General features: G+C 44.3%; 2 protein-coding genes across 3 annotated transcripts; both read right to left on the bottom strand.

Annotated features, from left to right (window-relative positions):
• Window positions 1-462: 462 nt before the first annotated feature.
• Window positions 463-6867, bottom strand: LOC133911839 (pentatricopeptide repeat-containing protein At2g16880-like). 2 transcript variants are annotated; one of them, XM_062354269.1, is made up of 4 exons: window positions 4315-6867; window positions 3338-3411; window positions 1223-1346; window positions 463-710 (listed from the first exon to the last, which is right to left on the bottom strand). In XM_062354269.1, the coding sequence occupies exon 1, from the start codon at window positions 6791-6793 to the stop codon at window positions 4415-4417; it is 2379 nt and encodes a 792-aa protein (XP_062210253.1). In that variant the 5' UTR covers window positions 6794-6867; the 3' UTR covers window positions 463-710; window positions 1223-1346; window positions 3338-3411; window positions 4315-4414. The 2 variants fall into 2 exon arrangements, with proteins under 2 accessions (XP_062210253.1, XP_062210252.1); XM_062354268.1 differs by lacking the exon at window positions 3338-3411.
• A 289-nt stretch (window positions 6868-7156) lies between these two features.
• Window positions 7157-10412, bottom strand: LOC133910934 (uncharacterized). Its single transcript, XM_062353173.1, has 4 exons — window positions 10285-10412; window positions 8035-8179; window positions 7570-7769; window positions 7157-7415 (listed from the first exon to the last, which is right to left on the bottom strand). Exons 2-4 carry the CDS (start codon window positions 8168-8170, stop codon window positions 7266-7268), a joined length of 486 nt encoding a protein of 161 aa, XP_062209157.1. The 5' UTR covers window positions 8171-8179; window positions 10285-10412; the 3' UTR covers window positions 7157-7265.
• Between the last annotated feature and the right edge of the window lie 503 nt (window positions 10413-10915).

Genomic DNA, 10915 nt, shown 5'->3' with positions numbered 1-10915 from the left:
TTTGATTGCAGACCAGAACCTGGCAGGTGGAGAGAACAGAAGATTGAACTGATTCCGTACATATTGTTATTGCAGGCAACAGCAGGTGGACTTGAAATATTGTAACGCAAAATATTTCATGTGCTAACACAAAAATTAGGCCCGGGGTCTAAACTAAGTAAAATAGAAACTGTAATCACAATTTCTACATACGATTAATACGAGTTCGTTAAAGAGTGTTCACAAAATGGTTTTTAGCCACAGTATGTTAGCTTTGCTAAAGAGCCAGGTATGCATTTTTTTTGCAAGCAGCAATAACACTATGGCACCATATATGCTCTTCAGTATACGATAGCACTGGGTGCACATAGGGACCAACGTTGATTACACCGAATTACCAGCAATGAAACGAAAGAATGTCAATATGTAGTATATTGAACGTTCGATTTGCTGAAAGTTTGTTACTGAAAACTTACTCATATTAACACAACAAAAGAAGTTTAAATTTCAACTCACTTCTTAATTGCAAGGAATCAGTACCCTATGGGCCCTAAAGCAGTATTACAAGAAGCAATGTTATATACATCAAGTGATATCAAATTTGTAGACGGCACATGTTGGAGTCCCAGATGGAGAGCTAACCAAAATGAGTGATGCCAGCATTAAGACCATTGCCTGCCTGCCACCAAGCTTCTCTAAAAGCATTCTCCACATTTCAATTAACATGCAGCCTGCAGAAGACAGAAATATTCATCATGGTGATTACTGAATATATATCTTCTGAGGCTAAATACAGAAATGCAAGAAACTGTAAAACTTGTATAATGTTATATGCGTTAAGATCAGAGGAGAGGGATATTGACAATAAATGGAAACAGAAACATATCTACACAATTTAAAATGAATGCAAAAAGTGACATCCTTACATATTATGAATTGTAAATTAAAAAAACAACTAAAAAACATATGATCTTCAAATAAACAAAATAACTATCTCAGACAAACCCATCAATCAAAAACAGGGTTAAATACTACAGCAACATTATCATTTTCTATGTTGACACAAAAGAAGAAAGTATGAAGTGGAAGATGAGGTTAATTATCCCTGGTCAAAAGAACTATGTGTCCCCTTCCACAAATTCATAAAAGTAACCCTAGTAAAAAACTTTGAAGCATATGAGTACACAAAGTTGAAGTGAATGAATCTGTTCAAGAACGTGATTAAAAACAATAAATAACATACTCCATGGCCCGAAATCACACTGGTCACAGATCCATACTAGAAGTCCTATTTGCACCAACTGGAGCTATTTGGTATGATCTTTCTTTTCCCTTGTCGGAAAAGCTGGCATCACCCTTGCTGATTCCTGTAGTAGAAAAGGGAAACTGGTAAATATAAAATACTAAGCTGCATTACTATATTTGACATGAACATTATTCAATGTTATGAAGATGTGTGACAAGAAAATAGCTAAAGCGTATGTTTCGACGGGCACTCTAAGCTTTTAGCATAGATATAAAGTAAAGGAATAAGTCTAGTTTTGGCCCCTCAACTATTGCGTTTGTCCGATTTTGACCCTCAACTATGAAACCGGGTAACTCTCACCCCCAACTGTCAAAACCGGCTCAATTTCTACCCCAAGCCTGTTTGAGGTGGTATTCGAGTGCCGTTGTGGCTGTTTTCGCCATGTTGGCAGCAACATCGCATGTTTTCTATTGACATGTCAGCCCACTCAACAAAAGAAAAATAAATTAAAATAAATTATGAGTTCCACCTGTCAGACCCAATCCTCTTCTTCATCCTCCCCTTTCTCTCTCTTCTTGCCTCCCTCCTCTCCCTGTAGTTGACGAAGCAGATCAAGCTGCCGCCGCCGTCACTCTCCACCAACCAGATCAAGCCGCCACCGCCTATGCCACTCTTCATCAACACGTCTTGCACTGGTGTAGACATGTTGGCCTTAAGTCCCACGGCGCCGCCTTCATTATCTCCATTGTCGACTGAGAGCCACCATAGTCATCCACTGCACGGTGTGCCCTTCAGCTTTTGCATCGTGCACCATGTCGAGGACTTCGCGAGCTTGACCTTGACCGGTTGGGGTTCGAGTTGCGAGCTCCGCAGCACCGGCTTGAGGAAGCTACGTCTGACCTCCTATTGCCTCTACACGCGGAGCCACGCCAGCTGGAATACAACCACCGCTAATGACCTCCAACTCGTCGCATGACAGGGGGTGGTGGGCGCTGCCGTCAAGGAGATTCCATCGTCATGGGGCGGCGGCCATGGTGGGATCCGCTTCGAGGATGTCGCAGCACTGCCATTAGCCAGATTTGCCTCGTCCGATGCCAACGGGTTTCTCATGGATGGCGTGACACAAGGCCAGAAACTCATTTTCGGCGGTGGGAACTCGAGCTCAGCGTGAGAACTTGATCTGAGCGGCGAGGACCTCAAGCTCCGCGCGGGAACTCCATATGGGCAACCAGATCTCGAGCTTAGCGCTGGAACCTCCATCTGGGCAGCGGGGACCTCGAGCTTGATGGTAGGGAGTTTGATTCTGGCGTTCCATCGCTAGCTAAGTCGAGTCCGAGCTAACCGTAAGTTTCAAGGAGAGAGAGCTTGAAGAGAAAAGGGACGAGACAAAGGTTGAAGACGAGGAAGAAAGGAAAGAAAGAAGAGAGAATGACAAGTGGGCACTGACCATGTCACGACCTAGTTGGCAAAAAACTTGCCAACTTGGAGAAATGTGCCAACGTGGATTTGAAAATTGCTGCCACATTGACCAAAAACAACTTTTGGTAAGGTCGGGGTAGAAATTGAGCCAGTTTTAACAGTTGGGGGTGAGAGTTACCCGGTTTCGTAGTTCAGGGTCAAAATCGGACAAACGCAATAGTTGAGGGGCCAAAACTGGACTTATTCTTAAAGTAAAACATATTTAACATTGGTTCAGTCTTGACAGGTTCATACCAAAAAAAAGATAAGCATATATAAAGTAAAATGTATTAATAATGAATATTGTATGATGCACTAAGCCATGATACTACAGTAAGAACCATTCCAGTAGAGAAGTTCCCTAGATAAAAGGCTTGATCACGGTTTGGGAAACTGGCTCCGCTACTAAGGCTACCGTGGAATAAGGCTATTCCCCCTGGACTACCTAGCTCAAGCTAAAAGAGCGAGTACTTGTTCTGCCGGAGCTAATCATGCAAATCTAGCATAGCGCCAGCCATCTTCTTCCATTCAGGAAGACCCTTTCCACAAACTTACCCCCTCCTCTAGCTTGCATTCAAAAAGGCAAATAATTTCCTAAGAGCGTAAGCCATTGCCGAGAAGTGAAAGGTTGATGAAAGTGTTTGCAACACATACCGAAAAAGGGTCCCTATGTTGCCGACAAATTGCCCTTGACGTATCAGGTGCGAATGGGAGAGCCTCTTTTCTTTCTGCAATGGAATCAGATTGAAGGAGTGGAGCAGCCACGACACGTAGTTCCTAGTCTTAGCTGGATCTTGCTGGTGCCAATCTTGGATTTTTGCTCCGGCTTTCTTAACAGGTTCTCCTATTGACCTATACTTATTGCTCAGTGCCTTGGTAGCCTCTTCCTATTATTCACAGAAACACAAAACCACCACCAGGAAGAGAAGGCATTTTTCCTTTTCTTATCATCCAGAAAACAGATTTTTTATGGTTTTCTTTTTTCCTCTTCTTATCAATGTCTTCAATTCTGAACATAGGAACACGTAGTTTGATTGAAAATGCACATATCTCAATTGCTCTGATTGCATTAGCTGGTAGTACGGGGTGTTAAGGGTGACCAGGTAGGGTTCTCAAAACCACAACCATAATATTTTTCTGGTTTACGTCGGATGCTAATGGTTTTCACATATCATGATCATGCCAAACAATATTTCACAAGGTGGATAAAGCATGTACCTTACATTAAGATGGAAAGTATTCTCATTTCTCAAGATAGACTTTATAGTAGTAGTTGCAACAGTCTTTCTCTTCCATTCTAAGAGGTACTTCATTTTACTAAATACTGACATCATGTTTTTGAATTATTGTTGCTAACGTTGAAAAATTAGAATCTAATAAGTTTTCCCTTTCTTTTTGCTTTTGAGGTACAATATAATAGGTCATCATCCAGAGCTTGCACATAATAAATGCATTGGCTGTATACGCTAATACGCTTATCTATTTTACTCCGAAGGGAATTCACAATTTACCTAGCCTTTGTTGCTAGCATCATTTTCATATTTAATATATTTCATTATGAACAAAATGAACTTAATTGGCACTGAAAAGTAATAGAGATTCTTGTTGTGGAAAAGAACCAGATGGTATACCTAGTCTTTTTATAGTCATCATGTCCTCCAAGCTGTCAAGCACGACAAGATTGAGAGAGTTATTGCAAAGGCATGGACAATGTAACATAAATACTGTGTACTATCCAGCTGCATGTGTTAGCCTTTTCTGTCTTTTGATAAGCCCTTCCATCAAAGTGATATAAGTTGAACTGTCAGCAGACATGCCCTTTTGCATCATCTCATCCAAAATGCTCTTAGCTTCTTTCAATTGCCCACCAGTGCAGAGATCATTTAGGCGTTTCTCGTAGTCCTCCGAAGCGTTGCCTGCTGCATTTTCACCAGATTCAGCATCAGATTTACCCTCAAGGATCCTCCCCGTCTCTGTTTCCTCCACGGAAGGCTTCATCAGAGGAGAAGAAAAATTTTCAGATAATTTTCCGCTCTCAGCTAACTTATGCAGCATATTCTGGGCTTCTTCTGATCTCCCTGCTTCAGATAGTGCAGATAACACGACATTATAAGTAAATGCATCAGGTTGCAATCCCCTGACCTCCATATCAGCAAAGAAATGCAAAGCAGTATCGACATCGCCATTTTTGCACATAGCTTGAATTAGGGTGTTATACGTGATAACGTCAACCTTCTTCCCTTTCTCTACCCAAGACTCAAAAAGCTTTAATGCTTTGTCAAGCTTGCCATAAAGACACAGACCATTCATCAAAGTGTTGCAGGTCACAACATCCGGCTTAAAGGAATTCTCCACCATCTTATTGTGGAACTGGAAAGCATTTTCCAAGTCCCCTTCCTTACAGTACGCATGAATGATGATATTGTATGTGGTGTCATCTGGTACCAACCCCTTCTCCATGAGCTCATTCAACTTATCAATTGCCTCTTTCAACTTCCCCATCCTAGAAAGCCCTTTGATCAATGTGTTGTAAGTAGAAGTGCTCGGTGTTAACTTCCTCCCAATCATCTCATCCCACAGACGCAGAGCAGGCTCTGGATTGTACTCCTTGAAGTAGGATGCCATCACTGTACCATAGCTGACTTCATCAGGTACAAAACCCCGCTGTGGTGGTGAACACAAGAGCTCCTCGGCCTCTTCATATCGCTTCTCCTTGCACAGGTTATACAGCAGAGTGTTTAGAGTGAAAGTGTCCATTTTGAGTCCCCTTCCCACCATCTCATCCATCAACACGAATGCTTTGGCAACATTGCCGGCTTTGCAGTATGCATCGATCAATGTATTGTACGTGATCACGTCTGGTGCCAACCCCTCTTCTGCCATTATGTTCAGACACCCTAACGCCTCTTCCAATTCCCCCTCCCTGCAGAGCCCCTTCACAACAATGTTATGTGTGACTAAACTTGCCTTCACCCCCTTGTCACGCATTTCCTCAAGCAGCTTCAATGCATCTGACGAGCACCGCTGCTTGAAGCATGCATCAACAAGTGTATTGTAGGTCACTACATCAGGTGGCACTACGCCAAGCCGCTCCATCTCATTCTTCAGTCTAAATGCCTCGTCCAACTTCCCTGCCTGGCACAGCCCTGCGGCGAGTACATTGTACGTCCACAGGTCAGGCTCGAAACCGAACGCCGTCATGGCCTCCAAGACCTTTGTCGCCTGCTTAATCCACCCGAGCCTTGCGTACGCTGAGACAAGGGTATTATACGTCGCCCTGGTGGGCGCGATCCCCTCCCTCTTCATCCTGGCCAACAGCGCCCGCGCCTCGCCGAGCATTCCCTTCCGGCAGTGCGCGTTCAGGAGGGTGTTGTAGGTGACGGCGTCGGGGGAGAGGCCGAACCCCTGCATGGTGGAGAGCGTGGCGAGGGCATCGACGAGGGTGCCCTTGGAGCAGTGGGTGTGGACTAGGAGGTTGAAGGTGTAGTGGTTGGGGTGAAGCCGCAGCGCGATGAGGGAGCGGAAGGCATCCAGGGAGGCCTGCGGCGAGGTTGAGGGGCTGCGCGCCAGTGCGGAGAGGACGGCGTTGGCGGCCTGGAGTGACGGGCGGACGCGGCCGCGCCGGCGGAGGGAGTGGAGAAGCTGCGCGGCGAGGTGCGGGAGGCGGAGGCGGGCGTACGCGGAGAGCGCGGCGTCGGCGAGTGCGCTCGAGGGAAGGTGCGCGAGGAGGTGGCGGTGGAGGTGGCGCAGCGGGTCGAGCGGGACGAAGGCCAGGAGGAGCGGGAGGAGGTGGCGGCAGGGGAGCACGGGAAGGAGCGGGAGCAGGGAGGGGAGGCAGGAGGGCGGCGCGACGAGGCTGCGGTAGGCGAGGAGCGGGTGCGGCGACGCGAGCGACGGGTGGGAGGCGGCGAGGGAGAGCACGCGCGGGTGGTGCGAGGTGGTGAGGCGCGGGAGGTACGGGGCCAGGAGTTCAGGGATGGGCGGCGGTGCGGACTGGCGGGAGGCAGATACCAACGCGTCCGCCACGGTCGAGACAAGCGCCGAGTCGGGGTCGGGGTTGGGGCCGGAAGCGGCAGCCGGCGAGGCGGAGGCGGAAGTTGGGGTGTCCATGGGAAAGGGGAGGCGGCGTCGTGTGACGGCGAGACAGGCGGAGGAGGGAAGAGGAAATGGTGGGGACCCCTGGAGAGCGGAGACGAGGCCGCGCTGGGCTCGGAGGTGGGCCCATTTGAACGTGGTGCGGTCGCGGGCTCCGGCCCATTGGCTGGATTGGCAGCTTAGTAGCGGGCCCAGGGCCTCCTGTCCACCTCATCGTCGGCCCACTGATTGAAACGGTGAAGGCTTGTGTTAATGAACAAAATCCCTGCCTTTATCTCCAAAAAAAAGAAAGAAAGAAAAAAAAAACAGAACCTGCTTGGCACAACATAACTATGATTGACACATTCTTGGAAGAATGCAGGTCATTACCATGTCACAATATGGAACATTACAACCACAAATGTTACTGCAAAAATATTCATGAAAAGGAGTGCTGACATCCAGAGCTACATTCTCTCAATTAGAGCAAAATCGTTAGCAGAGCAGTCTATCGATTCATCCACGTTGATCCTATTACAATCTGTAATGGGGAAGTAGGGTACAACATAGCAGCACGTGGAAAAGTGCGACTCAGATCAGAATATGCAGCACCGTTGACATGGTACATATCACTTCGTCTCTCCCGAGCTTTTTCTTCCTGTGCAGGAAAAAAAAAAAGAACAGCAATACAATGTGAGTTCACATCATATGTCTAGCCATTCAAATATCTATTGCTTTTGTGGTACGCTAATCACACCAAACTAGTAGCAACGGGATTATGAATTGCGATATGGATTTATATCAGAACTTACCTTCATTTGCCTAGCAATAGAAAGAAGCCATTTCTCTCCCCTTAACCTTCTTCGGTTCCTGCACCCTTTCTTCCTCCCTCTTGGCTTTTGCCTTTGCTGCGGCTTCTCTCGCTTCCAGTCTAGCCATTGATCTCTGCGATGCTTTCTTTGCAGAAACAAGTATGTCATTGCCGTCGACAACAACAGACTGGACCATACGCCTGAAGTGAAACCAATATCGCAGTAATATCAGCAGAAGTTATGACTAAAAGCTTCAAATATAGGCCAAATGACTGCATGAACAGGCATCCAACCTTCTTTGATTTCTCAGCGATCTCTTGCCCAGGCAAAATTCTTGGTCTCTTGGTTGCACATGCAGTTTATCTGGAAATATACACTACATTTGATTGTGTATTGCTGCAGACGCAAGGAAAGAATTTATGCTTTCAGATTGTTAGAACTTAGAAGGACTTCTTCGTCACTTACCCTTGGAATCCATTTTGATACTAGGTGGCGCCTTTTTAAATAATTTTATCCCTCCTTCCGTTTTTGTAGGGTCAGTTAAGTTCAAGCAAGAAGCTCTGACTATTTCACGATTTTTCTCTAACATATCATCCAACATATTTCGCACCTGAAATGAACCATTTGAAGGTTGCAAGATTGTAGTGTGAAATACTGAGATAATATGATTGCCTTACCAGATTGAAAGAAGTGCGGACAGAAGGACAGCCCGATGAAGGACAGCATAAGAAAACTAAGAATGGAGGAGAAAAGTTCATTGAATGGAAATGGTTATACAGTTCCACATCCATGGAAATATTGCGCCAGCGTTGTATAGCAGCACACCGGACTTGCTAGCTTGGATCATGGCTCTACTACGTAAAGAAAGAATCTTTGCAACTTGCAAGTGAAGAATACATAAATGTATAGAATTTACGGGAATGACAATTCTAGACCGCGGCCACCCGTGCTACTCGTGCTAGAGCATCTCACAAGTTCTCAATAGAACTTGTTGGAACAAGTTCATATGAAAAAAGTTTTGCAAAAAAATATGATTATAAGTGGGCTGTAAGAAAGAGAATTTTATACAACTTTTTGCACATGATCTTGTCTTTTTTATATCTCACAATCACATATGATCATTGTTTTGCACAAATTTTTGTAGGTGAACATTATCTATTGTATTCTACATATAATATCTTTTTTGAGAATTTTTTTGAAATGCGCAAGTATACAAATCCAACTAAGTCCACACGCACACTGAGTCTAGAAAATTCATGTCCTTGAATTCACAGGTGTCACCACCAAGAGCATGCTTTAGCTGTGAATTTCACTGACAGCATGCCCAGTAACCACTCAGCTGATGATGAGATAGATTGACAGAATACCTCTGCTGTTTCTGAGGTGATATAAATGCCACTTACCCTTTCCTCCATCTGAACTTTGTTATTTTATTTGCTATCATGTTTTGGGGACTCACACCAAAGCATCTAAGGTCATCTCCAACAGCTCTCATATCGATCCGGCAAAACACTATGCCAACTGCTGGCTTGTCCTTTTTCTGATCGGAATGCTCCGCAACGCTCTCTAACAGCTCCCATTTCTAGTGGCATAGTAATACGGACGGAGGAAGGCAGCGGCAAACTTGCGGACGGATCGAGCACCCCGTATCACTGTTTACTGAGTATGCTTGTGAGTCCGAAGAAAGGAGAAGAGTAATAGAAGGTAGGAAATATAAATTAATTTTTAAAATTATTTCCAATCTTAGGTTATATGGTGAAAAAGTAAGTTTTTTTATAATTTCTATACTTACAAAGTAACTCATTTTTTCACTATATAACCTAGGGTTAGAAATAATTTTAGAAATTATTCCATTATATAAAAAGAATATTAATGACTTTTCTCATATTTTTAGGATTTTATTTGATATTCTAACAATTATTAGGAGTTATAAAGTAGCCTTTTTAAAAAAAATTAGTTTAAATTCTACGCATGCTTTTTTAGGTGAATCCAATTAAAATGGATTGCACATGAATTATGGTATATATACAAAACGCTCTAAGATTTTTAAATAAATATAAGATTACTTTTTGGTTGAATCTAATTAAATATGATTTTTTATGAAATTAGTGCACAATCCTTAAGTTTTTTTTTCACTAGATATAATACTTATAATCGTGTGTTACAAATAGCACCATACTTATAGTTTTATACAATTTACTCTATTCCTACCGGGAATCCTCCGTTCCATATATTCCAAGACTCATTTGTTTCCGAGAGATATTAAATCCATTGTGCTGTAAAGCAAAATTCTCATGGTACAGGTCACACCTCAAAATTTTCCAATATGAGCATCACATGAGACGGTGGCCTATGACAGATATCTTTTTTGAAAAAAAGTGGAACCTACCAGGAAATAATTGTATCACTTTGCTATAGAAAATAATAATCTCTAACTCATTGAAGGATGACAAAGAGAAAAGAAAAGATTAGTATTGACTGGATGCCATTAGCTAATGACCAAATTAACTTGTAAACTGTAATTAACATCAATTTGCAACTTTCCATGACTGTGAACAACGATACATTAGTAATTGTACTACATCAAAGTAGACAAAGCATTTAAACTGATCATCCAGTAAAAAGAAAAGGTATGTAACGAGGGAGATCGCAATCAGAGACGGCTAACAGAACTAATTAGAGATGGAAAGTAAGCAAGCTAGGCTAGTTACGCACAGCTCGAGGGCGTCCTTGAGGTCGAGAGTGGCGGCCATGGCCATGGCCTCCTCGTGGGTGGGCACGCGGCCGAACACCTCGCGATCCGGGACCACCCACTCGTCCACCGCGAACGTGGACGCGTGGCGGCCGTCGGCGCCCGAGGAGTGGGAAGGCTGGGACGGTAGGATGGCGCGGCGCGCGGCGGCGCCTCCGCGGTAGCCGCCGATCATGGCGGCCGCGAGGATGCTGCCCCTGCCCATGGCTTTGCCGCGAGATCGCACGCGAGCGCCCTCACGAGACCAAACGAACCCCGCGCCGGATGGAGGGAAGCGGCTGGATTGGAGCAGAGCAGGGTTCAAAAAACCGTCGGTAACCGCTCAAAAATCACGGTTACCGACCTTCCCAGTCTGATCTGGTTTCAGAAACCGAACGGTAACCGAAATTTGAATCCAAAAAATTTGAAAAAATAAAAAAATTCAAAAAAAAAATTCAAAAAACATCTTAAAAAAAACTAGACACAATTCTAAGACCTTCTGTGAAAAAAAATTTCAAAAATAATGTCGTTTGCATCATATTCTATAGGGAGAAAGTTTGAAAAAAATGAAAAAAATTGAAGCGTGCGGCTCAATTATTAACTCACGTTAAGTAA

This window comes from Phragmites australis, chromosome 3 (assembly GCF_958298935.1).
Source record: "Phragmites australis chromosome 3, lpPhrAust1.1, whole genome shotgun sequence".
Taxonomy (NCBI): domain Eukaryota; kingdom Viridiplantae; phylum Streptophyta; class Magnoliopsida; order Poales; family Poaceae; genus Phragmites; species Phragmites australis.
The sequence above is the reverse complement of the archived record's forward strand: the minus strand, read 5'-3'. Positions and strand labels throughout refer to the sequence as shown.

Bases quoted from the DNA above. Each gene is read 5' to 3' on its own strand.
- LOC133910934 (XM_062353173.1), bottom strand. From the start codon at position 8,170: ATGTTGGATGATATGTTAGAGAAAAATCGTGAAATAGTCAGAGCTTCT. The intron at 7,770-8,034 runs GTAAGTGACGAA...GTTTCACTTCAG, and splicing joins TATCAAAATGGATTCCAAGG to GCGTATGGTCCAGTCTGTTG. The intron at 7,416-7,569 runs GTAAGTTCTGAT...TTTCCTGCACAG, and splicing joins CTATTGCTAGGCAAATGAAG to GAAGAAAAAGCTCGGGAGAG.
- LOC133911839 (XM_062354269.1), bottom strand. From the start codon at position 6,793: ATGGACACCCCAACTTCCGCCTCCGCCTCGCCGGCTGCCGCTTCCGGC.